The 26,862-nt window shown below is 45.7% G+C and overlaps 3 protein-coding genes and 1 long non-coding RNA gene across 7 annotated transcripts in view; 3 read left to right on the forward strand and 1 right to left on the reverse strand.

Annotated features, from left to right (window-relative positions):
• Positions 1–707, forward strand: part of RUSC2 (RUN and SH3 domain containing 2) — a 65,814-nt gene extending 65,107 nt beyond the window's left edge. For all 3 annotated transcript variants that reach the window (XM_042963280.1, XM_042963279.1, XM_007076510.2), the window contains one exon: positions 9–707. In XM_042963280.1, the coding sequence (XP_042819214.1) occupies positions 9–210 (202 nt within the window). In that variant the 3' untranslated portion in view covers positions 211–707. The remainder of the gene's footprint in view (positions 1–8) is intronic.
• Positions 617–21,437, reverse strand: FAM166B (family with sequence similarity 166 member B). Of its 2 annotated transcripts, none has more exons than XM_042963283.1 (8): positions 20,983–21,437; positions 2,853–2,935; positions 2,610–2,740; positions 2,000–2,223; positions 1,693–1,910; positions 1,444–1,495; positions 1,169–1,221; positions 617–901 (listed from the first exon to the last, which is right to left on the reverse strand). In XM_042963283.1, the coding sequence occupies exons 1-8, from the start codon at positions 21,017–21,019 to the stop codon at positions 680–682; spliced, it is 1,020 nt and encodes a 339-aa protein (XP_042819217.1). In that variant the 5' UTR covers positions 21,020–21,437; the 3' UTR covers positions 617–679. The 2 variants fall into 2 exon arrangements, with proteins under 2 accessions (XP_042819217.1, XP_007076577.2); XM_007076515.3 differs by having other exon boundaries at positions 727–901; positions 1,169–1,366; positions 20,983–21,432.
• LOC122232922 lies at positions 6,981–16,699 on the forward strand. The gene is made up of 3 exons (XR_006210293.1): positions 6,981–7,188; positions 8,879–8,972; positions 16,367–16,699. It is a non-coding gene; the product is annotated as an uncharacterized LOC122232922 (long non-coding RNA).
• Positions 21,362–26,860, forward strand: TESK1 (testis associated actin remodelling kinase 1). Its single transcript, XM_042963281.1, has 11 exons — positions 21,362–21,435; positions 22,008–22,758; positions 22,892–23,013; positions 23,143–23,191; positions 23,698–23,844; positions 24,180–24,262; positions 24,431–24,521; positions 24,773–24,856; positions 24,988–25,077; positions 25,217–25,331; positions 25,680–26,860. Exons 2-11 carry the CDS (start codon positions 22,540–22,542, stop codon positions 26,564–26,566), a joined length of 1,887 nt encoding a protein of 628 aa, XP_042819215.1. The 5' UTR covers positions 21,362–21,435; positions 22,008–22,539; the 3' UTR covers positions 26,567–26,860.
• The last annotated feature ends 2 nt before the right edge of the window (positions 26,861–26,862 follow it).

The following is a 26,862-nucleotide window of genomic DNA, read 5'->3' on the forward strand; positions in this document are numbered from 1 at the left end:
TTCCCCAGCGAGGTGAAGGCACTGTGCCATCATCTGGCCACAGGCCCTGGACAGCTGAGCTTCCACAAGGGAGATATCCTCCGGGTGCTGGGGCCAGCTGGAGGAGACTGGCTGCGCTGCAGCCGCGGCCCCGACACCGGCCTGGTGCCACTGGCCTATGTGACCTTGACCCCAACTCCAAGTCCAACCCCTGGAAGCAGCCAAAACTGAGGCCCTGTGCATGTTGGTGGCCTCAGGGACCCTCATAACCCCCAACTCAGAGCCTGAGAGCCCTTCCCAAGCCCTCTGGCTTGGCCACAGAGAGCAGACTAAGAGCTGGGGGCCATACATCCCTGTGCTCAGTATTAATTACTCCCCGTTAACTGTCCCAGTGACCTCATCCAGACCTCCACCCCGGAAAGGAGGGAAGGGATGCAGCACTGGGCTGCCAGGATTTCCCCGGCCATCTGGGCTGGCCCTTCCATAGGTACAGATTAGCATGTCCCTATGGAGGGAGGTGACCAGAGGCCCATTTTCAGGGTTCCCTAGGCCAGGTGGTGAGGAGGATGGGTGACAGTATTGGGGCCAGCTCCCTAAGCCCCCAAATGTAAATAGGCTGTGGCCAGTGCCTGGTGGTCAGAAGAGGGAGGAGGAGCCCAGACTTCTGTTTATGTATTTATTTATTTATTTATTACACCTATTAATAAAAAAGGTGCTCGGCCTCCAAACCATTTTTCTTTGTGCCTCCCCACACCCTGCGGCCCACCTCTCTTCCTTGCAAAAGGATGGCTGGGATAGGAAGAAAGGGAAGACAGAACCTGAAGTCCAGGTACCTATACCAGGAGCTGCTTCTGGAGGGTGCTGAGGCCCAGTGCATCATGGGTGAGATGCCCATACGTGCGACCGAACTGGAACTTATACCCTATATGGACAAGACAGTCTGTCACTTGTAGCTGGTAGCATGGAAAAGCCATTTATTTCTCAGTCAGTGCCTAAGCCCTCCAAAATCTTGTCCCAACTTCCACTGTGGGCTACCTCCGTTTCCTTTTCTGCGCAGTGGTAAGCTGAACCACGTGATCCAAGCCCCCCGTCCATATCTATTAGTTCCAACCCCCCAAACCACTTCCACCCGTGCCACACACGTACAAATACTCTGGTCCCCGAAACTTCCCTCTGGGGCTATCCTCACCTGGCACATAGCCTCCATAGTTAGGTAACAGGCCCAGGTTCTGAGGGTAGGTCCTAGAAAGTGGGGGGAGATGTTTGGGATCCTTCTGGGATCTGCCCCTTGAATACATCTGTCCAAATTCCTGCAGTGCCCGGTTGGTGAGCACAGGAAAGCTGGAGCCGAAGAGGAAGCGGGCCCGGGGCACATAACCAGTGAAGCCTAGGGGGATGGGGATACTGAGTCAGGACCTCCTGGGAGCCTCCCCATGCTTTTGATCATTACCCACTTCCTCTCACCTGGCATGAAGAACTTGCGAGGATCTTTGTCATCCATGGAATAGGGGGAAGCCTTGTGAGGGGAAGTTGATAGAGAAAAAATAAGGGCATCAAATTCAGCTCCTGTGCTCTACCAGAAGCTCCCTGGGAGCTGGAGCTGGCAGTCAGGCCCATACTCCCTGTACCCAGAGTCATGCTACTCATGGCCACCCCTAGGCCTGGTCACACTACCAACTCCCCCTGCACTCTCTCCAGCCTTGTTGGTCTCACTTGTTCTGCCTCTTGCCCCGGCTCCAGCTCCTTCTCTGCCTCCAGCTCTGACTCTGGCTTTGGTTCTTGGTCTTTCCCCACGTCTTTTTCTCCCTTGGCTTCCTTCGGCAGTTCTTGACTCCTTTGTCCCCCAGACCACTGAGTGAAATCATTCAGAGCCTCAGTCCAGACCTGGCTACAGTTCTTGGCAAAGAGGAACTGTGCCTGGGGTACAAAACCTGGGTGGGAGGGGGCAAGGAGGATTTCGATTAGTGTTTGGGGCACATGTTCTGGGACAGGGACACCTATTCAGACCACACATACATACCTGTGTACCCTGGGATCATGCTGGAACTGAGCCTTTCATGTCCACGCCTGACAGATGGTCTTCCTCTGGGAACCTCAGGAGATGGTGGAGGCCGGATGGGAGGCAGAAGTGTGCGATGGGCAGGGGGCCAGGCCAGGCCAGGAACTCCTCGAAGTAGCTGACCAGTCATCTGCCCATAGGTCTGGCCCATGCTGAACCGAAGTAGTGGGCAGTGTCCGGTGTACCTGTAGCACAGGACCCCCCCCACACACAACTCACCTCCAGTCTCCCTCTGCTCCATCACCCCCAGAGATAGACACAGAGACCTCTGAAGCCCTGATTTTTTTTTTCTGGATTCAGCTGTGTGCCTATTTGGAGCAGGCATTTCTCAGTTCTCTAGGTTTTCAACCCTTCCCCTCTGCTGTTACCCTGTTACCATAGAGAAGACAACAGAGTTTTGTGGCAGGCCCAGCTACCACTATTGCCTTGCTTTTCCTTTTCCATCAAAAACCATAAATATCCCAGCCCTGGGCCTCCCAAATACCAGTATGTCTACTTGGCCTCCAAGATCTAAGTGGCACAATTCCCATATCCCTATATGCCTATTTCCAGAAACAAGCAGAAGTCTTACCCTGGGATATAATGAGGGTTCTGGGGGTTCAGCCCTGGTATGAAGGTGCTGGCCATAGCCATGGGAATCCAGGCAGTTCCTTTTGTTTCCCTTGGAGCCCAAACTCTGGGCTCTGTGTACTGTGTCCAGGGCTGTGGGGCGGAGCCAGAGGCAGGAGGCAGTGCCAGGGGAGGAGAGAGGAGGAGGCATTAGTTTGATAACTGCCAGGGCAAAGGCCAGTGAAACAGGAGAGCAGGGACTCACTGGTTTGTCTACTCCAGAACAAATGCAGTCGGCCAAGTGGGGCAGGGAAAATTCTGAGTAGGGCCTCCCCATTCCAGGAAGGCCTAAGGTGGGAAGGGAAAGAACAAAAACTGTTAGGTCCACTCAGCTCTATCATAAAAGAAGACCCTTCCTTCTTAAGCCTCCTGCCTGAAGACATGTGGGTGCTACTCTTTGTGAGTCTTGGTTGGAGGTGAGAGAGTTCCTGGGAAAAGAGGTCTCTGAGGGAAGCCCAGAGGGGAGGTCACAGGGAGAAAAAGGAACCTAGGGACCTCAAAGCAGTGACATTGTTTATTTTCAGTAATTTAATCTGATGAATTATTTATTGATTACCCACCATAATCTGGATCATCATTCAACAAATTATGCCATGCTTTCCTACACACATTCTGTAGTCAGAAGAGCTAAACTCCACATGACTTTGGGCAAGTCATTTAGTGCCTCTGAACCCCACCATCATTTACAAAATGCAGATACTAGGACTCACCCTGCTACTGTTGTGAGGCTAAAATTAATATATACAAATGTGTTTTGTAATAGTAAAGACCATGAAGTCAGAAGAGGGGAAGGGTAGGAGAAAGAGCATGGGCATTAGGTCACGCAGTCATGCGCTCCTAATAGCTTGTGGCCTTGAGCCAACCTTACCTTTTGTGAGCAGGCAACTTAACTTCTGAACCTGAATTCCCTAAACTCTAACATGAAAGTTAAAATAACCCAACCTATCAGGGTGCTGTTAAGGATAAAGTCAGTGTGGGAAAGAATTTACCCCAGGCACCTGGCACACAGCTACTAAAACTTAATTTTCTTCCCTATTGTCTAATACTTTCTCAAAGCTTCTAACACATATGGGAGATCTGTGACTGGTTAGTAAATTCAGTGGATATTGGTTTTCCTAATGTGGGAGGTCACGGAAAGGAGATACGACAGTAATGTTGGGTTTTTAAGACTAGGGTTTTAAGAACAATTAGAATTTGTTAAGAAAACAATTCAGGGGGCACCTGGCTGGCTCAGTCAGTAGACCATGCAACTCTTAGTCTCAGGGTTATGAGTTCAAGCCCCACACTGGCTGCAGAGCATATTTAAAAAAAAAAAAAGGAAGGGGTGCCTGGGTGGCTCAGTTGGTTAAGTGTCCATCCGACTCTTGACTTTGGCTCGGGTCATGATCTCATTGTTTGTGGGTTTAAGCCCTGTGTCAGGCTCTGCACTAACACAGCAAGGAGCCTACTTGAGATTCTCTCTCTCTCCCCTCTCTGTCAAAATAAATACAAACTATAAAAAAGTAGGGGAGGCACCTGAGTGGCTCAATTCTTTAAGCGTCCAGCTCTTGATTTCAACTCAGGTCGTGATCTCACAGTTCATGGGATCGAACAGCGCAGAGCCTACTCACATTTTCTCTCTTCCCTCCCCTACTCACTCTCTCTCTCTCAAAATAAATAAACATTTAATTTTTTTTTTAATTTTAAAAAAAGGAGGGGGAAAACAATTCGGATTCTAAGAGGAGTACAGACCAGAAAGATCTCAGGGGTGCCTGGGTGGCTCATTTGGTTAAGCGTCTGACTTTGGCTCAGGTCATGATCTCAGAGCTCATGAGTTTGAGCCTTGTGTCAGGCTCTGTGTCTCCCTCTCTCTCTCTGCCCCTCCCCCATTTGTGCTCTGTCTCTCTCTATCTCTCTCTCCCAAAAATAAATAAACATTAAAAAGTTTTTATTTAAAAAAATAAAAATAAATTAAAAATTTTTTTTAAATAAAGGAGATCTCAGAAGGGAGCATGACTGGAACTCAGCTCTGGGGCTGAGTCAGGGCCAGGTCAGTATACCTTTCCAGGAGGCAGAGCCTCTGCTCTTCCCCCTACCCAACTGACAGTGCCCAGGCTGACCAAACACATGTCACTGACCTGGGGATTACACAAGCACACTGGGCCCCAAGGAATACATTTCACGTTCCTTGCTGTTCTGCCAAAGACAGCCTTGGAATGTGTCCTTTAGAGCTAGAGTTGTAGGGGACTTGACTCACTATTAAGGAAATACGCTAGATGGGGATGGGAACTGAGGGGAGCCCAGAAAAGTAACAGTGTGTCAAGGTTAACAACCTGGACTTGTGGATTCCCTAACAGAATCCAACCCAACTATTGGTTGCACACTGTGTACCTGTTCCCTACTCCCATCTCCTTCTTCCTAACAGAACCTTAATTCTGTTCTGTGGAGCAGCCAGAAACTTCAGAGAAGCTTGGAGCCAGCCCTGGGAATGAGTCTTAATTAGTCTAAGCCCATAATAGTGATCCTGTCCCCTTGCATGGGCTGGTGGCATTCTGGACAATAAAGGGAAGTCAGCCAGGATGAGAGAGGGTCCCAAGAAAAGTAAGCAATTTAAAATGCTGTTTAAAAAGATGCATAACAGAGGTGCCTGGGTGGCCAGTCAAGTGTCTGACTTTGGCTCAGGTCATGATCTCACAGTTCATGAGTTCAAGCCCCACGTCAGGCTCTGTGCTGACAGCTCGGAGCCTGGAGCCTACTTTGGATTCTGTGTCTCCCTCTCTCTCCGCTGCTACCCTGCTTGTGCACGTGCTCTCTCTCTCTCTCTTTCTTTCTCTCTCAAAATAAATAAATATTTTTTCAAAATCTTAAAAAAAAAGATGCATGACAAATTAGAGAAAGAGAGATGGACAAGAAGGAATAATGTCCCTTCCCGCCTCTAGAAATTATATGGACATGATGACAGAACTTTGGTAGGCATCATGAAACTTTGTGGAATGCAAAGCTAATCTGAGGACAAAACCTGAATACAGCAAGGATGGATGGTAAAGTAGAAAGGCCTGGGTCCTTGATGAGCTACTGAATTAATCAACCTTTTTTTTAATGTTTATTTATTTTGAGAGAATGAGCAAGCATAAGTGGGGGAGGGGCAGATAGAGGGGGAGAAAGAGAATCCCACCCAAGGGGGCTCTGTGTTGTCAATGAGGAGCCCTAGAAGGGGCTCAGTCCCAGGAACCATGAGATCATGACCTGAGCCAAAATCAAGAGTCAGGTGCTTAACCATCTGAGCCACCCAGGCACCCCTTAACCAATCGTTTTATGTGAAATAATTAATTTCATTATTGTTAAGGCCAGTTTAAGTTTTCTTTTACTTAGAGCGCAAGCATCATACATAAAAATAAAAACAAAAACCAACAAACAACAACAAAAAAAACTAGTTCAAATTCTAGCTTCACTAGAGATATGGACCTTAGCCAAATTCATCTCATTAACCCTCAGTTTTCTTATCCATAAAATGAGGACATTACTGTTACTTCTTCTTTGAGTAGGACAAAATAGATAGCAGGACAAGATAGTAGCACGAGATGATACAAAAAGAGCAACTGGCCCAGTGTTTGCTTATGTTAAGTGCTAGCTAAACAGCAATTCATAGTGTTTGGTTGGAATTTGTTGGGAATGGGAGACAGGAAAAGAGCTGAGAACAGTAACAGAGGTTGGGGGCTCAGGGGAAAGAGTGTGAAGCTGAGAAAATGAAAGTTCAAACTTAAGTTGGAGTATACATTAGAATGTAGAGACTAAGGACACCTGGGCGACTCAGTTAAGTGTCTGACTTCAGCTCAGGTCATGATCTCACAGTTTGTGAGTTCGACCCCCGCATAGAGCTCTTTGCTGACAGCGCAGAGCCTGGAGCCTGCCTTGGATTCTGTGTCTCCCTCTTTCTCTGCCCCTCTTCCGCTGGCACTCTGTCTCTCTCTCTCTCTCTCTCTCTCTCTCTCTCTCTCTCAAAAATAATATTTTTAAATTTTATTTTTAAAAAAACATAGAGACTAGAACAAATTCTGTAGAACAGACCATGGCAGTTAGAATCAGTGTGTGAGTTAATACATACTGCATACAGTTAGTCTTAGATTTGTGTGAAGTCTTAGATTTGTGAAAAAGCAGTCTACTCCTATTGGTGAAATGGCCTGTAACTATTATTGTTTCCATCTGTGTAGACAATATTTCTAAGATCTGTGAAGATCAGAAAGGTGTTCTAACCTGGGAAGGAAGTGAAAGAACTAGCTAAGGGGCCCACAGGAATGCTCATTGCCTCTGTGCCCCATTCCAGGGGACGGTCGTCATGGCAACCCAACCACAACTTGCTCCTGGTGGACACTGCAAACCCAGTGTTGGTGCAGAGAATGTTTCACTAGGATTCCACCCATCCATGAAATGAAGGTCCAGTTAGGAAAGCCACATCACTGCCCTGCCTGTTCCACACAGCCTGTTAGGTCTCCAAAACAGCAGTCTATAACTTTCTGTGGCTCTGCCTTTGATCCTGACCAGGAATTGCTGTAAAATTTCATGTAAGTACAAATATCAAATCATTATGTTGGACACCTGAAACTAATACAATGTCATATGTCAACTCTACCTCAATTTTTTAAAATCAATCAGAATATTTATCAATCAAAAATTTCAGATGGATCCCAGGTCAGTCATTTGATCGTAAGACAATACGGGCAAGCATAAATCCCCTCTATGAGGATAAATGGAAAGAAAATCATGGGGCCTTTGAAAAATATTTCTCAGATCAAGAGACCATCAAAAGTGAAACAAGAAGTGAAAAGAATAAACTCCAAAAGATTACAGACAACATGAAACCCTTTTTAAATTCAAGTAAATAGATAAAAATGATCCAATAATTCTAGTGAAAATATTAATTCCAAAGATATATGCACCCCTATCTATGTTCATTGCAGTATTATTTATAACAGCCAACATACGGAAGCAACCTAAGTGTCTGTCAGTAAGATGAATGGATAAAGATGTGGTGTGTATATATACACAATGCAATATTACTCAGCCATAGAAAAAGAAATCATACCATTTGCAACAACCTGGCTGAACCTAGAGGGTATTATGCTAAGTGAAGTAAGTCAGACCAAGAAAGACAAATGCCACATAATTTCACTTATATGTAGAATAAAAAAAAACAAAACAAAACAAATGAATGAACAGACTCATAAGAACAAAGTGGTGGTTGCCAGAGGGGATGGGCAAAATAGGCAAAAAGAAATATACAGAGAGGGAGAGATGCAATAAACCTACATAAAAAGGAAAGCAAGGTAATGATGGGCATGAGTTTCAGATGCTTACCTCACATGGAGTGAGACAAAATGAGAGAGGAGACCATACAGTGAGATGTACGTTAATGTCAAGATCCCAGTTTTTGTTTGGGATGGTGGTTTCATAAGTTCTTATTATTTACACATTATTTACACATTAAGACACATCTTATTTACACATTAAGAAGAAATCAATCAAAGATATTACACATCTTATTTACACATTAAGAAGAAATCAATCAAAGCATCAACAAATGATGAGACTATATCATAAACCAAAGATTATGGTAACCCAAATCTTAGCATTTGACATCCAAGAGGTAGGGTGGGGATGGAAGGAATCCAAGTAGAAATGACCAGAAATGGTGGTATTGACTAGAAGACTTTAATATACTTTTCTGTCTTTAGTAACTCAAGAAGTCAAAATATTAAAAAGGAATACCAGAATATGAATAAGGATGACTTATTAACTATACACAGGGGACTTTAAAAACTGGTCATATAGTCTAGTCCTAACTAGAACATGGGATGGGTAATACAGGTCTGTGCAAATTACTTAAAGTCTTTGAGCCACATCTGTAAAATGAAAGAGATGCATTAGATGGCTATTAAGACTTTTTCCAGTTCTGGGGCACCTGGCTGGCTCAGTCAGTGGAGCATGTGACTCTTGATCTCGGGGTTGTGACTTTGAGCCCCATATTGGGTGTGGGAATTACTTAAAAATAAAATCTTTAAAGGAAAAAAAAATTCCTTCCAGTTCTAACTCCCTTATCTATTTACCAGTGAAAATATTTTATGGGCTTAAAAAACACATTTTTTAAAAAATAATAGAAATTTTGGCATGCTCTCAGAGTAATTCCTAAATGCAACTATATTTGTAAAATCTCATATGCTTCAATGATCTTTAAAATGTGCATTTTCCTCTTAGGATGCAGCTTCAATTGAATCTTATTCAACTATTAGTTGTCCTGAAAATAGGCCACTATCAATATCACAGAGGATGGATCAAAGGAAAGGAAATGGTACAGTCTCTTTCTGGCTTTTTTAAAAAGTTTATTTATTTTTTTTGGGTGGGGGGCAGAGAGAGAGAGGGAAAGAGAGAGAATCCCAAGCAGAATCCGTGCTGCCAGCGCAGAGCCCAACTCTGGGCTCTGTTTCTTGAACCATGAGATCATGATCTGAGCCAAAATCAAGTCAGACGCTTAACCAACTGAGCCTCCCAGGCGCCCCTCCTTCTGGCATTTTTATATGTATAGTATTCTTAAAATCCACAAGGATCAATATTAATTTATTCAGTCAACTAACTTTTATTGAACATCTCTGCCAGGCAATTACATTCTGGTCAATGCAGAGATGAATAAATGAATTAGACAGAATTCTAACCACAGTGATTTTACAACTTTAAAGAAGAGACAGAGATACAGAGAAAGTCAAAATACAATAAATTGCCACAATAGAGATTTAAAAAAAAAAATTACTTTAAGCCACAAGGAAAAATCTCAAAAATCCCAACAAGCACAAAATAAGCCACATTTTCTCACACAAACACAATAAACCTGTAAACGGAAAATAAAAATTAGGCTAACCAAACAAAAAAAACAACACTAAGACATATTTTAAATGCCCTCTTAAATAATTCTTGGAGCAAAAGAAAAAAAGTATGATTACATACCATCATTTAGAGATAAATAACAACTGAGAACTCAATCAAATCTTTATTGAGGCAAGTTTTAGCCTCAAGTGCATACTGACATCATGACTAAGGACATAGGCTCAGTTCTGGATCTGTCACTTACTAACTATACAACCTTGGGTAAATTAGTAAACTCTCTGGATCTCTTTTCATGGTGAGTAGGAGAGGGGCAGAGAGAGAGGGAGGCACAGAATCCAAAGCAGGCTCCAGGCTCTGAGCTGTCAGCACAGAGTCCAATGCAGGGCTGGAATCCATGAACGGCAAGATCATGACCTGAGTGGAGATCAGACATTTAACTGACTGAGCCACCCAGGCATCCCTACAACAGTGATTTCTTAAGCAGGAATGTGCTTCAGAATTACCTAGAGTGGTTTTTTAAAATATTCATGGCTGGCCCCATCCAGGTTATTCTGGGAATTAGGGCACTGGTATATTTTTTAAAGTTTTAACTTGGAAAAAAAAACCTACAGAAAAATCACAATAAAAATATAACCTTTACTTAGATTTACCAATTGTTAACATTTTGCAGCTTGGAAGTATGAGATTCCACATGCCCAATGAAGAAAGGAGAAGCAGATATAGATGGACACTGATATGTATCTATACCACATTCATGTCTCTGAGGCCTGGTCTCCCAGCAGATGAACTGGCTACCCTTACCAATTAGCTGTGCCTAGCGAGGGCAGGGGGTCATGCACTGCAGACTGTGAGGACGTCAGCAGAATAGGCTGCAGACAGGCTAGCCAGGTAAACAAATCTAAAACCAACTAATTACCTAAGGGCGCCAGGGTGGCTCAGTCGGCTAAGCAGCTGACTTCTGCTCAGGTCATGATCTCAGAGCTCGTGAGTTCCAGCATAGCATCGAGCTCTGTGCTGATAACTCAGAGCCTGGAGCCTGCTTCGGTTTCTCTCTCTCTCTCTCTCTCTCTCTCTCTCTCTCTCTGCCCCTCCCCTTCTTGGACTCTGTCTCTCAAAAATGAACGAGCGTAAAAAAATTTTTTTAAACCAGCTAGCTATGTAAATTGCCTAGCAAACAGCTGAGCAGTCAACTCAAGAACCTAGGAAAAGAGGAATATCATAAGCTAAGGAAAAGAGGAAAAATTTATGAAGCTGACTGTAGACACCAATAAACCAGAAACCAGAAAAACAATTGAAATGATTATTCTAAGAGCTGTATAAATAAATAAATAAATAAATAAGCAAATAAGCCAACTACTGGCACAGCTAGCCAAGAGAAAAAGACTACACAAGCCCTCCAGGTGGCATGAGGAAATGGCTAAAAACACAGGCACACAGGAATTTTTTTTTAACTATCTAAGAATACTAGGGGCATCTGGGTGGCTCAATCAGTTAAGTTTTCGACTTCGGCTCAGGTTATGATCTCACGGTTCCTGAGTTCAAACCAGGCTCTACAGTGCACTGTGGGAAATCAAATAGCTATATCCTGGGTTAGAAGATTATAGGGAATACATGGCAAAGCAGAACACTGCTTTCTGGCCTTGCTGAAAACAGCAGACCATGCTTAGCTTATCTAGTTAATGTGTATCTAGGGATTAGGTCCTGCCTATGCTCATAAATTCCTTAGACCATGTTATCACATGGAATATTTGATCCTGTCTTAACTTGTTTTTCTGCACATTTCTTTTTATATATGTATATATATATATATATATATATAATTTATTGTCAAGTTGGCTAACATATAGTGTATACAGTGTGCTCTTGGTTTTAGGGTAGATTCCCATGATTCATTGCTTACCTACAACACCCACTGCTTATCCAACAAGTGCCCTCCTCAATACCCATCACCCATTTTCCTCTCTCCCCCTCCAGCCCCATCAACCCTCAGTTTGTTCTCTGTATTTAAGAGTCTTTTATTTTGCCTCCCTCCCTCTCTGTTTGTAACTATTTTTGCCCCTTCCCTTCCCCCATAGTCTTCTGTTGAGTTTCTCAAGTTCCACATGTGAGTTTCTGCACGTTTTCTATACGTTATTACTCACATGTAGTCCACTGATGTATTGCACAAGTCACCCTAAATGTATGCTCAATAAATACGGGAGGTTGAGAGCAGCTCACGGACACTTCCCTTAGCCTCCCTCTCACCTCTCTTGTGGAGTCTTGAGTAATCCTTTCTGCCATCCTCAGCTTTGTTGGACAAAGCCAAAAGCTGAACCCACACAGTGCGGAGCCTGGTCGGATTTTCTGTCTCCCGCTTCCTCTATCCCTCCCAGGCTCGTACTCTCTCTCAAAAATAAATAAACATTAAAAAAGAAAAAAAAGAATACTAAGTGAAACTTCATATAACTAAACCAAAAAAATCTCAGTGCAATTAATATTGTCTGGGAAAATATAAATGAATATCAACCCAAAATGACACAGAACACCTGAAGAAGACAATAGCCACAGAAGAAACTGAAAAAGCAGTTGAATAGATGCCCCCTACCAAAAGACCTACATTACACTCAATTTACAAAATTAGTTACTAAGACCTAACAACCTCACACAAGTTATACAGATGAAAAATCCTAAATAAAACATCAAACCAGGGATAGCAAATAGCAGGATGCTTGCCATCACTGTCTTCTCTCCTCCAATCCAGTGGCAGATACCACTAAATGATCGCAGCCCTCTTTCTGGGACCTCTCAAGGCTCTGCAAGACAGCATATCTTGAGTGGTTTCTGCCAAAAGCACAGCGTCAGGGAGAGCTGGCAAATGTTCTTTATCATCCCTGAATTGAGAGTTCAATACAGGCAGATACTTTATCTGTCGATATTGTTCACAGTTGTATCTCTAGCATGAAGCACTGGTGTCTGGCACATAATAAAAAAAAAAAAATCTAACAATATTGTAAATTTTTTTTAAGTTTATTTATTTTTGAGAGAGAGAGTGAGCATGAGCGGGGAGGGGCAGAGAAAGAGGGAGACACAGAATCCAAAGGATCCAGGCTCTGAGCTGTCAGCACAGAGCCTGAAGTGGGGCTCAAACTCACAAACCATGAGATCCTGATCTGAGCTGAAGTCAGACGCTTAACTGACTGAGCCACCCAGGCGCCCCTAGCAATATTGTAAAAGAATAATATACGTCATGTTTCTAGGATTACAGCAATGATTGAACTAGAAAATCTATCAGTGTAATTAACATGAATACACCAAAGGAAATAGCCATTTCATCACTCTAACAGACATGGGGAAATCATTTAAAAAATTAAATATCCATTTGTGATTTTTTTTTAAAGATATTTTTGGGGTACCTGGGATGCTCAGTCACTGAAGCGTCCCACTTCAGCTCAGGTCACGAACTTGCAGTCCGTGAGCATGAGACCCTTGTCAGGCTCTGTGCTGACAGCTCAGAGCCTGAGCCTGCTTCAGATTCTGTGTCTCCTTCTCTCTCTCTCTCTCTCTCTCTCTCTCTCTCTCTTTCTGCCCCTCCCCCACTCGCACTCTGTGTCTCTCTCTGTCTCTCAAAAGTAAATAAACATTTAAAAAATTGTTTTAAGATCTTTTTTTTTTTTTTAAGGAGGCTTCACTTCCGGTGTGAAGCCCAACCTGGGGTTTAAACTCACAGCCCTGAGATCAAGACCTGAGCTGAGATCAAGAGTCCAACACTCAACTGACTGAGCCACCCAGCCCCCCCCCCATTTGTGAACTTTTTAAGTTTATTTGTTTATTTTGAGAGAGAAAGCATGTGTGCCAGAGGGAGTAGGGGCAGAGAGAGAGAGAGAGAACCCAAAGTAGGCTCTGCACCAGTAGCGTGGAGCCTGATGAGGAGCTCAAACTACAAACCCTGAGATCATTACCTGAACCAAAAACAAGAGTTGCAAGCTTTTTTTTTCTAATGTTTATTTATTTAAGAGAGAGACAGAGCATGAGTGGAGGAGGGGTAGAGAGAGAGAGGGAAACACAGAATCCAAAGCAGGCTCCAGGCTCTTAGCTGTCAGCACAGAGCCTGATGTGGGGATCGAACTCACAGACCAAGAGATCATGACCTGAGCCAAAGTCAGACGCTTAACTGACTGAGCCACCCAGGCACGTTCCCATTTGTGATTTTTAAAAAGGTTTTTAGTAAACCAGAAATAGAAACATGATAAAGAATATTTGAAATGAACAGCCAATATCAAACTACATCCAAGAGAAAATCCAGGGCCAGAACTGGCAAACAGAACTCATTCATCATACCAGTTCCAATTAACTAGTCACTTATGGGAATATTACTGTGAGGTTTCTGAAAAAGGGCTGTGGCTTAGCAAAAAAAAATACTAAGGATTAGGTACATTTGCCATTGGCATAAGCTGGATGCCAGCGTGTAGAGTTGACAGTCCTTCACTTTAGGCAATCTTACAGAAGTCAGAACCAAGACAAAACTGATCACTTTCACCCTTATTATTCAACATTATTCTAGACAGTCTAGACAGTGCATGAAGCCAAAACAAGTAATAAGAACCATAAATGTTGGAAAAGAAGAAAAAGATATCTGCTTGACTATAAACCCCTAGGAAGCCACTGAAAAACAATGAGAATAAGAGGAGTATAAGATGGCTTATGACATGAAAAATAAATTGCACTATCAATAGCTTTCTTACTAGCCAGCACTACTAGTTAGACAACATGTTAGGGGACTTCCACCTCCAGCATTATAGCAGATTATGTGTTCTTCAGCAATTACCCAAAGCAAATCAACTATATAAGGTTTAGGTGATTAATTGTGTGTTTACCTTTCAACAATTTGACTAGATTATAATCCACAGAGCAACCACCAAGAAAGTAACTAAAATATGTAAGTTTAAAAAAAGCAAATAGGAAACCCAGAATGGTATGCTAAAAGATATTAGCTTAAACCAAACAGGTAGTAAAGGGGGAATAGAGGAACAAAACAATGAGGAACATGAGGCAATGAAAACGTATGTCCATACAAAACCTGTACATGAATATTCATAGGAGCATCATTCATAATAGCTAAAAAGTGGAAACAACCCAAATGGCAATCAGCCAATGAACAAACACAGTACATTCACACAATGGAATATTATTCAGCAATAAAAAAAAAAATGAAGTACGGATACATGCTATCACATGGATGAACCTTGAAAACGTTATGCTGAGTGAAAAAAACAAGATACCAAGAGACCATATATTACATGATTCCATATATTAAATGTCCAGAAGAGGTAAATCTATACAATGAGAAAGTTAACTAACCGTTGCCTAGGACTGTGGGGCAGGATATAGGGAGTGACTGCCAATGGACATGAGGTTTCTTCTTGGAATGATGAAAATATTCTAGAATTAATTGTGATGATCGTTGCAAAACTGTGCATATAACAAAAACTACTGAATTTTACACTTTAAATGGGTGAATTATATGGCCTTTGAATTATATTTCAATACAAAACTGATAAAAAATAAAACTGTAAAATATCCTAAAAAGCAACCCAAATCTAATAAGGTAGAAGAAGGATGGGTGGGGGAGGGGAGAAGGGGAAGGAGAAGGAGAAGAAAAAGAAAAACGTCAAGAACAAGTTAAGTTTATTCTATAAATGCAACGTTGGTTTAATTTTAGAAAATTAAAGTAATGTATCATTGTTTAGAAATCTTTTTTCTCCCTTCCTCCCATCCCTGCTATAGACAGTATACTTTGGGCTTGGCCATATGACTTGCTTTCGTCACTGGAATGTTGACAGACATGACATGACCCTAAGGCATGAAAAGCAGTTGCAAAACCATACTTGTCTTCTTACCCTTCTTCTAGCACAATGAGAAGAACATTCTGAGGCTATCAGTGGGTCCCAGGAAGAACAAGAGACAGATGGCATATAGCCAAACACTGTAGCCAATTCTAGTTTAGAATGCTGACTCAAATCAATAGATTTATGAGAATAAGTACTTGTTTTATGCCACTGGGTTTTTTTAAATGTTTATTTATTTTTGAGAGAGAGAAAGAGAGGGTGAGCAGGCAAGGGGTAGAGGAAGAAGGAGACACAGAATCTGAAGCAGGCTCCAGGCTCCAAGCTGTCAGCACAGAACCCAACGCAGGGCTCAAACTCATGAACCGTGAGATCATGACCTGAGCCGAAGTTGGACATTTAACTGACTGAGCCACCCAGGTGCCCCTATGCCACTGGGTTTTGATGTGATTAGTTACATGCCACTTAATGTGATAAGAACTAACTAGAATAGGTAGCTACAAAAAAATCCCACAGTAAACATGAAACCTAATAGTGAAAAATTAAGGGGCACCTGGGTGGCTCAGAAAGTTAAGTGTCTGACTCTTGATTTTGGCTCAGGTCATGATTTCACAGTTTGCGAGTTTGAGCCCCACATCCGGTTCTGCCCCAATAGCGGGGAGCCTACTTGGGATTCTCTGTCTCCCTCTATCTCTGCCCTTTTCCTGCACTCTCTCTTTCTCAAAAATGAATAAATAGACTTTATAAAAAAAAAAAAAAAAAAAAAAAAACAGTGACAAATTAAAAGCATTCTTTTAAAGATCAGGAACAAGGGGCGCCTGGGTGGCTCAGTCAGTTAAGCGTCCGACTTCGGCTCAGGTCACGATCTCACGTAGGTCCGTGAGTTCGATCCCCGCGTCGGGCTCTGGGCTGATGGCTCAGAGCCTGGAGCCTGCTTCCGATTCTGTGTCTCCCTCTCTCTCTGACCCTCCCCCGTTCATGCTCTGTCTCTCTCTATCTCAAAAATAAATAAACTTAAAAAAAAATTTTTTTTTAAATAAAGATCAGGAACAAGATACAAGTATCTACTGTCATTAAATGACTCAACATTATACTGAGGGTCTCAAGCAAGAGAAATGACCAGCTGTGCATGTGTGTAGAGAGAACAGAAGAGGTCCAGTGATGGAGCCCTGGTACGCCACTGTTTAGAGGTCAGGAAGATGTAGTAGATCAGCAAAAGAGACCTAGAAGAAAGAGCCAATAAAATATGAGAACCAAGAAACCAAATGAAGTAATTCAAGGTGTGATAATGGTATTTTGGTTATAGAGGAAATGACCTTAAAGGATAATGCTAATAATGCCATGATGTCAGAAACTTATTTTCAAATGGTACAATAAAAATATATTATGTTATATCAGGTCATATATCATATCATACCACATTAGAGAGAGACACACAAAGAGAACAAACAGCAAAATGTTAACAATTGTTGAATCTAGATGAAGGTACACAGCCCTTCACTATGCATTCCTTCAACTTTTCTGCATGTTTGAAATTTTTCATAATAAAGAGATGGTAGAGGGGACTGTTTTGAGAACAATAGGTAATCAACTATCTTCATGAAACTGCTCTTCCTAAAGTCAAATAATCTTATATCCCAGATTACAGTCTCTAAATACCATTTCCAACTAAAAGGAACTATGAATCTTTGGGAAAAATAGCTGATACCAGCTCTAGTTTAGGAATACACAAAATAAGCATGGTACATTTTACTATATTAAAAAGCAAGAAACCTTAAAGGTTGTGTCAAAAAAAACCACTCAGGATCCAACCTGAATAAGTTCCAACTGGTCAAAATAGGACAATTTAAAAATGATAAAAACAAGGGTGCCTGGGTGGCGCAGTCGGTTAAACGTCTGACTTCGACTCAGGTCATGATCTCACAGCTTGTGAGTTTGAGCGCCGCGTTGGTCTCTGTGCCGACAGCTCAGAGCCTGGAGCCCGCTTCAGATTCTATGTTTCCCTCTCTCTCTCTCTGCCCCTCCCCCACTCACGCTCTGTCTCTCAAAAACAAATAAATGTTAAAAAAATTAATAAAAGGGCATCTGGTGGCTCAGTCGGTTGAGCGTCCGACTTTGGCTCAGGTCATGATCTCACGGTCTCTGAGTTCAAGCCCCGCATCGGGCTCTGTGCTGACAGCTCAGAGCCTGGAGCCTGCTTCTAATTCTGTCTCCCTCTCTCTCTGCCCCTCCCCGGCTCACACTCTGTCTCTCTCTCAAAAATTAATAAACATTAAAAAAAATTAATAAAAAAATAAAAATGATAAAAACAGCCAACCAACCAACAATTGAGACACATCATACATGTATCAAATTATGAGTTCATAATGGTACCATAAAAAAAAACCTCACTGGTCACTTTTGGAGAATGCAAGGGAACCAACTCATTAAAAGCTGGTAAAATAAAAAAGAAACAACCATTTTTCTTGCCCTTCCTGCATGAAATATATCTCTGGGTAACAAGCTGTTGTGGAAAAGTTTCTCTTTATAGAGGTATTCTACCTACTAAACAAAGAAGGAAAAACAGAATGAGAATATTATTTTCTAACTCCTTTATTAATGAAACTAGAGCAGTGGTTCTCAATCAGGGATAATTTTTGTCCCCCAGGGGACAACTGGCAATGTCTAAAGACATTTTTGATTATCACAACTGGGGGAGTTGCTACTGGCATCCAGTGGGTAGAGACCAAGGATGTCGCTAAACATCCTGCAATGCACAGACAGCCACCTACAATTAGGAATTATCTGTCCCCAAATGTCAGTAGTGCCAGGTGTGAGAAACCCTGGTCTAGACAATGAACATCATCATTTACCTCACAAACAGGCCACTGTATGCCTCCTGATAAGAGTACTAAACTAAAAAAGAGAGAGAGAGAATACTAAACACACTGATGAATTAGTTTTGCCAAAATAATCAAATCTAAATCTGATTAAGTCTCTAACTACCAATTTACCAGAAATACAGGGGACTGAGAAACATGATAAATTTACCAGAAGAAGCTCAGAAAAATTCAGACTTTGAGAAACGTTACAGAACAAATGACATGGTTTCTTTACAAAACGGGCACCTGGATAGCTCAGGTGGTTAAGCATCTGACTCTTGATTTCAGGTCAGGTCATGATCTTGTGGTCCCCAGATTGAGCCCCACAGGCTCCACACCTACAGCAAGGAGCCTGCTTGGGATTCTCTCTCTCTCCCTCTCTCTCTGCCCCTCCCCTGCTCATGCTGTGTGTGTCTCTCAAAATAAATATATAAACATTAAAACAAACAAACAAACAAACCGGGGCTCCTGGCTGGCTTAGTCAGTGGAGCACACAACTCTTGATCTCAAGGTTGTAAGCTCAAGACCCATGTTGGATATAGAGATTACTTGAAAGAAAGAAAGAAAGAAAGAAAGAAAGAAAGAAAGAAAGAAAGAAAGAAAGAAAGAAAGAAAGAAACAACTTTAAAAAGACAAAAACAGTAAGGGAAAAAAGAGGATGAACTTAAAGATTTAAAAAGATTTAAGAGATACATCAACTGTGATGTATTGACCTTATTTGGATTTTGGTTCAAACAATTTCTTTTTTTTTTTTAATGTTTATTTATTTTTGAGAGCGAGAAAGAGAGAGATAGAGCACGAGCAGGGGAGGGGCAGAGAGAGAGAGAGGGAGACACAGAATCTGAAGCAGGCTTCAGGCTCTGAGCTGTCAGGCTCCGACCCTGGGCTTGAACTCATGAACTGCAAGATCATGACCTGAGCTGAAGTCGGATGCTCAACCAACTGAGCCACCCAGGTGACCCAAACAATTTCTTAAACTAAACATTTATAATATAATGGGGGAAATATGAGCAAATAGATATTTGATATTAAGGAATTATCGGGCTTTTTGGGGTGTGACATGGTACTGTGGTTTGGTTTAAAGAAGAATCCTCATCTTTCAAAGGTAACATACTGAAATATTTATTGATGAAATGCTATATCAAAAATATACACCAAATAATTAAGTGGAAGGAGAGAGCAAGGGTATAGAGTTAGATGAAACAAGATTGGCCATGAATTACCATTGGAGAATCATTAGCATAGTAGGTACATGAAAGCAGGTACTTTCACCTCGGTCAGATCACTTATGGCAACAGTACAAATGAGGCATAGGCAAGTGATTTTGCACAAGGTTCGCCAGCAAAATGGTCTTACCCAAGGTAAATAAACATTCATTGTTTTGTTTGTTCTTTCTTTTCATATTTGACATTTTTCCATCATAAAAGTTTGAAAAACAACCACAAAAGGATCTTCTAATAGCTTAAATTAAGGAATACTTAAAACTTATCTTAGCAGACCCCTCTGTACTACTTAATGCTGTTCATTATTTCACTTTCTCTAAATTCCCCATTCCTTGGATTCCATGGCACCAGCCTCTCTAGATTCTCTTCCTATCTTTCAGCTTGATTCTTCATAGTCTCCTTCACGGAATTCTTTTCATCCACACACCCTTTTAATGTTGGTGATTCCCAGGATTCTTGTCAGCCTTCTCCCTCTATACACTCTACTTGGATGGTGGCATCCACATTCATGGTTTCCTTTATCATCACACCTTTACTTGAGGCAAACATCCAACTTCCCCCACCCAACCTTTCCTCCTGGATTCTTTATCTCAGTTGATATCACCCAGTCATCTAAACTACAAACTTAAAAATGATCCTGGCTGATGATTTCTCTCCACTGACCTGACTTCGGATACTAAATCAATCATCAAGTTTTCCCAGACTAGTTGAATGTTTCCTCTTCTTCCCTATTATCCCTATCCTAGTTCAGTCTCTCATCCTCTCCTGACTGAACATTAGCAGAACTTCCTTTCTAATCAGTCTCCCTGCCTCCATACAACCACCACAGTGATCTTTCTAAAACAGGATCCTGGCTCCTCTGCTGGAATTACTATCACCAACAAGGGTAACTCTCAAACTTGGATAAAAGGTCAGATATATGTCAATTACATTATCTATTATAATAATATTTTAACAAAATGCATAAATTCCTAGTGTTTACAGATCTCATACAACTCTAGGAAACACATTTACAAATTAAATAGTTGTGGGTGTTAAATGAACATTAACGTGATGAATGAGTTTGTTTTGCTGAGATCAAATTGCCTCTGGAAGAATTACATGATGCACAAGGCCCAGGCATAGGTTGTTCTCAAGACTGGCCTATCTTCACTGGCTCTGGAAGGGCTGTGAATCTCTTCCATTCTGTCTCCAAACCTGTGCGAAATCTCCCGCTGTACGCTGCACCGGGACAGCATCCGGTCTTCTCTCCACCCTAAGGCAACGTTTATAATCTAAGACTGTTTTTTCTCTTCTCATTAGCCCTGGACAATTAAATAGAACTTGGCTCCAACTCTCATAAACACCGGACAGGACTCTGTTAGAAGGCGAGCACGCACACGGACGCAGAATGTGCTTGCCTTAATTTCCTTTTCATCTTACCACAGAAACAGAAATGCAATACTTGAGAATTTTTTTAAAGAACTCTGCCTTCTTCAAGCCCTCTCGCTCCCGAGACCTGCAGGCTTCATTCCCGCCACCCTCCATTCCGCCGCTAGGTGGCAAGCTGCTCACAGCTGCCCGCAAACCCTCGCCTGGGAGGCGTCCTCCGGATGGAGCGTCGTCACTCATCCCTGGCGATAATTGGCTATTTCGCCGACCCCGGGGGGAGGAGCCAGCAGGGAACCGGAAGCGTTGGGTTCGGTGAGTGCACAGTGCGTGCGCATTCAGGGCTCAGCGCCGACTTAAAAGAGGCAGACTGCAGCTCCTCCTCCAGCCTGAGGGGGCAGACCGGATTCCTACAAGGTGGAGGGCAGAACCTCCAGAGAGGGGTCACACTGATAAGGGCTGGGCCACATTGAGGGGAGGAGTCACGTTGAGAGGAGGGGGTCACAATGACCGGTGTAGTCACTCTGAGAGGTGGGGTCTCATTGTGTGGAAGGAACACACAGAGGAGGGGTGTCTCACTGAGGGGTTCTGATACACACTGATGGTGGCAGTATCATACTGGGAAAAGGTCCCTCTGAAGGGGGCGTCTCACTGAGGAAGTGAGGGGTCTCCGAAGGAAAGGGCTCCTGGAGGGGCGGGGTTTTGCCGAGGGGTGGGATCTCGAGGAAGGAGGGGCTTCCGGGCAGGTGGAGGCTTCTCTGCAGAGAGATAGGGTCATTTGGAGGAAAGAGTAGGAGGTTGAGGCTGGGTAGTCACTGGACGGATACTCCTCTCTTCCTCTGAACTTTATTCGAGGGAGGCGGGATGGAGTAAGGAGGTGTGGGCCACATCAGGGACGGGCTGGCCACAGGCTCACGATACAACCGCCCGAGAAGGGAGAAAGTGTCAGGGAATCCAGGGGTGTAAGGGTCAAGACCTGGGAAATGGGCAGGCTGGAACAGAGCGCGGGCCGGAAAGGTAGGCAGGTTGCTGGGCTACCTCCGATTGTGGCTAGACCTGAAGTGTCTACTTTTCTGCCCTGCTGGCCCACGGAGCCCAGGAATCCGGCGGCTTCCTGAGCTCGGCTCTCTGTAGACAGTGGACTGAGGGTGGGAGGAGAGAAAGGACACCCAGGGCAGCTAAAAGGTATTTGAGCTGCGCGGACGCACAATCAGCCCATAATTCCCTTCAGTTATTTAGCTCGGGCCTGAACTTATTTGGCCCCGACGTCCCAGACCCTCTCGCCCAGGGTGTCGCTGCCACCGGTTAGGGGTTGCGTACCTGAGGGGGCGTGGCCGCTGCCGGTGGGCCGGGCTGGAAGGAGTTAAGCGGAGGCCCGGCTCAGCCCCGCCCCTGGCAGGCCGCGGAGCCTGAGCCCCAGCGGCGAAGCGGAGCAGCCGCCGCCCGCCCGCCAGCCAGCCCGCCTCCGCCTGCGGGGAGTCCGCCCGCTTGCCCGCCGGCGCCCGGGAGAGCCACTGCCACCGCCCGGCCCAGGCCCAGGCCCAGGCCCTGCGCCGAAAGAAGCGGAGCGGCGTTTACCCGGGCCCTGCAAGCCGGCGCGGCGGGGGCGGGCCCAGGATCTTCCGCTGATCTTCCATTCTCCCGGACGGGAGCGGGAGCCCCGGCGTCCCGAATCGGGCTGGGCGCGCGCCCATGGCAAGCGCGGCCTGCCCGGGCCCCGGGGACCCTGCCATGTGAGGCAGGCCGGGGCTGGGGGCCCGGCCATGGCCGGGGAACGGCCCCCACTGCGGGGCCCTGGGCCAGGGCCCGGTGAGGCGCCGGGGGAGGGGCCCCCGGGGCCGGGGGGCACGGGTGGAGGCCCGGGCCGGGGCCGCCCCTCCTCCTACCGGGCTCTCCGCAGCGCTGTGTCCAGCCTGGCGCGCGTGGACGATTTCCACTGCGCCGAGAAGATCGGGGCCGGCTTCTTCTCTGAGGTCTACAAGGTAGGATCAGCAGAGAGGGCAGAGGGGCGGGACCGAGCCTTAGACGGGAGGCTGGAACTAGGGGCCCCAGACTCGGACGACACTCGCGACCTGGCGAATCTGCACGGGACTCGCCGGCCCATGCCGCCCCCAGGTTCGGCACCGACAGTCAGGGCAAGTCATGGTGCTGAAAATGAACAGACTCCCCAGTAACCGGGGAAACACGCTACGGGAGGTGCAGCTGATGAACCGGCTCCGACACCCGAACATCCTAAGGTGAGCGGCCTCAGCCGCTTGCTGAGAAGCTTGCTGGGAGAAGAGGAAAGATCCCGCGGGAAAAGTGGGAACTGTAGAGGGGCCTGGGTTCTCACAGCCTACCCTCCTATCTTCCCCATCCTCTTCCAGGTTCATGGGGGTCTGTGTGCACCAGGGGCAACTGCACGCTCTTACAGAGGTGAGGATGGGCCAGGAAGGAGGGGACCCCCCACCATCACCATGGGGAGAGAAAGTCAGCGCCCGATGCATCTACAGAGGAATAATGAGAGGCAGCAGGACCTCCTGCCATGGGAGGCTTCCTGAACTTCCCTTTGGGCTAACCACAATAAAAGGCCTCAGTTGGTCACATTCCCTATATGCTCTATAACAATGTTGTCCAATAGAACTTTCTGTAGTGATGAAAATGTTCTGTAGGTACATGTGGGTAGGTAGCAGTAGAAATATGACTAGTGTGACTGGAGAACTGAATGTTTAATTTTATTTAAACTTAATAATTTAAATTTAAATAGTTGCACAGGTCTTGGACAGGACAGCTCTAGAATATGAGCGGGAGATCCTAGCGCACAGACTCACCCTTCTGACCTTTGCGATCCTCCTAAGTGTCCCCTGGCTTATAAGTAGGAGACCTACAGTACAGGCAGAAACCTTGACATTCATTCCCCTTCTGGTCCCATTATGCCCCAGTATATGAATGGGGGAACCCTTGAACAGCTGCTCAGCTCTCCGGAACCCCTGTCCTGGCCTGTCAGGCTCCACCTGGCTCTGGACATTGCCCGCGGCCTGCGGTACCTGCATGCCAAAGGTGTATTCCACCGAGACCTAACATCCAAGGTAGGCTGGCCAGGTGGATGGAGGCATGAAAGGGGATTTGAAACTATTACACTGTAACTGACCCATGGATGTTGGAATGTGGATAGTAGACATATTAGGATGTTGGGCTAGCAAAGCATTGGAGAATTGGGGACTGGGGTGAAGGGGAGCTCTAAGGGGCTGGGTACCAGCCTATGTTTGCAGTGATAGATGAAATTGCCAGATTGGGGTGCATTAGAGAACTGGTAGATCAGAGAGGGTTGGGGTTCTTCTGGAGTGACAGGGCTTTGGGGTGTATACTGGGAGATAAGAGAACAGAAGATGATGGGTGTATGGGGATGCTATGTGTGTGTCAGAACTGTCTGATCCGACGGGAAGACCAAGGCTTCACGGCTGTTGTGGGTGACTTCGGGCTGGCTGAAAAGATTCCTGTGTATAGGTGAGGTGAATGCCCCTGTGCTCCCTAAACTTTCTAGAAGGCCCCTATCTAAATGAAGCCTCCAGAGACATTTTCCTTGGAGTGGGGAGGGGGCTGACCTCATCCCCTTTTGTTTAGGGGGGTTATCTGAGTGAGCTGTTTCTGACCACTCTGCCCCTACCCCTGCAGGGAAGGGGCAAGAAAGGAGCCATTGGCTGTGGTAGGTTCCCCATACTGGATGGCTCCAGAGGTGTTGCGGGGTGAGCTGTATGATGAGAAGGTAAGACATCAATCCTTCAGATACCCAAGGCCTTCCAGAGACCTTCGAGATACTTTTATAAGGTCCCATCCCAATTTCCTTAACAGCCCTACTGAATATTTAGGAGACCCCCAAGATCTCCCTTCCCCTTCATAGGCACCCCTCTAACACATGAAACTATCAAGACTTCCCCCCAAATTCTGACATATTCTGACAAAATTCTGACATGAAAACTGTCAGTTCCTTCCACTGACATTCTCTCCTCCCCCCAGGCTGATGTCTTTGCCTTTGGGATTGTCCTCTGTGAGCTCATTGCACGAGTACCTGCCGACCCAGATTACCTACCCCGTACTGAGGTGAATGATGTCTCCAGGTTTGAAAAGGAGGAGCTCTAGACTGGTTCTCTGGAGGTTGAGGTCCTGACTGGGGGGCAGAAGGAGAACCCAAGGAAGGCTGACTTGAAGGCCCCTCTTCTCTGTACCCACAGGACTTCGGCCTGGATGTACCTGCTTTCCAGACCCTGGTAGGGGATGACTGCCCACTGCCCTTCCTGCTCCTGGCCATCCACTGCTGCAGTGTAAGATCCTCACTCCGTTTCCTTGCCTACCACCCACATCCATCAGCTAGCAAGGCTTTCCTGTCCCAGGTGGTGAAGGAAAACTTAGGGACCCTCTTTTGGAGCAATGAATGAAGCTGTTCCTTTCTCTCCCCATCAGATGGAACCCAGCACTCGTGCTCCCTTCACCGAAATCACCCAGCACCTGGAATGGATCCTTGAGCAGCTGCCTGAGCCATCCCCCCTCACCAGGGCTCCCCTGACACACAATCAGAGTAAGTGAGCATGACCTTGACCCAACATAAGTCCTTTTGCGTCTCTTCCCTAGGACTGAGGGAATTGTCTGGGGAAGACTAAGTGTATTTATTAGCTGAGACGGCTGTGGGTGGGTGGTGGTGAAAGGACATCTCAAAAAAGGATATTTTCAAATTCTAGAGCCAAGGAAGGAGAAGGAGGAAAGAAGAGGTAAAGGAGGGCTAGAGGTGACATCTCCCCCTTTCCAAAGTACCCAGTGGAACTCCCTTTTGTAAGCTCTAGTCCCACCAGCCTCCTGGTGAATAATGAGGCCTCAAGGAACTATGATCAATGCTAAGAACAGTAACCACACACTTCTCTGTCTACAGGGTCTGTTTCAAGAGGGGGTCCATCTGCCACACTTCCTAGGCCAGACCCCCGGCTTTCCCGAAGCCGTTCAGACCTCTTCCTGCCCCCATCACCGGAATCACCCCCCAACTGGGGGGACAATCTGACTCGAGTCAACCCCTTTTCACTCCGGGAAGACCTCAGGGGAGGCAAGATCAAGCTGTTGGACACACCCAGCAAGCCAGTCGCCCCCCTGCCCCTTGTACCACCATCACCACTGCCCTCCACCCAACTGCCCTTGGTGACCACTCCAGAGACCCTCGTCCAGCCTGGGACACCTGCCCGTCGCTGCCGCTCGCTACCATCATCCCCTGAACTTCCCCGACGTATGGAGACAGCACTGCCAGGTCCTGGCCCCCCCACTATGGGCCCCTCGGCTGAAGAAAGAATGGAGTGTGAGGGCAGTAGCCCTGAGCCAGAACCCCCAGGACCAGCTCCCCAGCTGCCCCTGGCTGTGGCCACAGACAACTTCATCAGCACTTGTTCCTCAGCCTCCCAGCCCTGGTCCCCTAGATCAGGACCTACCCTTAACAACAACCCCCCAGCTGTGGTGGTGAACTCCCCACAAGGCTGGGCTGGGGAGCCCTGGAACCGAGCCCAGCATAGCCTGCCCCGGGCAGCAGCCCTGGAGCGGACAGAACCCTCGCCGCCCCCCTCAGCTCCCCGGGAGTCTGATGAGGGGCTGCCCTGCCCTGGCTGCTGTCTTGGCCCTTTCAGCTTTGGCTTCCTGTCCATGTGCCCCCGCCCCACACCAGCTGTTGCCCGCTACCGCAACCTGAACTGTGAGGCGGGCAGTCTCCTCTGCCACCGAGGGCACCATGCCAAGCCTCCCACACCCGGCCTGCAGCTGCCTGGGGCACGCTCTTAGCAGTAGAGCCTGTGGTCTCTGGCCTCCAACCTTGGCCTTCAGGATGCCCTGTGAGGACAGAGCACACATACTGGACAGTGCCAGCCCCAGATGGGCTGACCAGCTCTTCTCCCCATGTAGGGGAACCTCAGCATGGACTCAAGGGACAGAACATTTCCTATCTAGCCCCTGGGCTTGCTCTCCCTTGGGCGATCACTGAACCAGACAAAGCATTGCTGACACATGAGACTAACACGTGCAAATTATTTAAAAATATTTCAATAAAACTGCCTGGCTGGCTCCGGGCTGCCCCTATC

Source organism: Panthera tigris, chromosome D4 (genome assembly GCF_018350195.1).
Source record: "Panthera tigris isolate Pti1 chromosome D4, P.tigris_Pti1_mat1.1, whole genome shotgun sequence".
Classification (NCBI taxonomy): Eukaryota; Metazoa; Chordata; class Mammalia; order Carnivora; family Felidae; genus Panthera; species Panthera tigris.

Coding starts and splice junctions, on each gene's coding strand:
- FAM166B (XM_007076515.3), bottom strand. CDS start 21,019: ATGAGTGACGACGCTCCATCCGGAGGACGCCTCCCAG. Junction 2,224..2,609: donor AACCCTCATTATATCCCAGG/GTAAGACTTCTG, acceptor CCTGTGCTACAG/GTACACCGGACACTGCCCAC. Junction 1,911..1,999: donor CATGATCCCAGGGTACACAG/GTATGTATGTGT, acceptor CCTCCCACCCAG/GTTTTGTACCCCAGGCACAG.
- TESK1 (XM_042963281.1), top strand. CDS start 22,540: ATGGCCGGGGAACGGCCCCCACTGCGGGGCCCTGGGCCAGGGCCCGGT. Junction 22,759..22,891: donor TCTTCTCTGAGGTCTACAAG/GTAGGATCAGCA, acceptor TGCCGCCCCCAG/GTTCGGCACCGACAGTCAGG. Junction 23,845..24,179: donor ACCGAGACCTAACATCCAAG/GTAGGCTGGCCA, acceptor TGTGTGTGTCAG/AACTGTCTGATCCGACGGGA.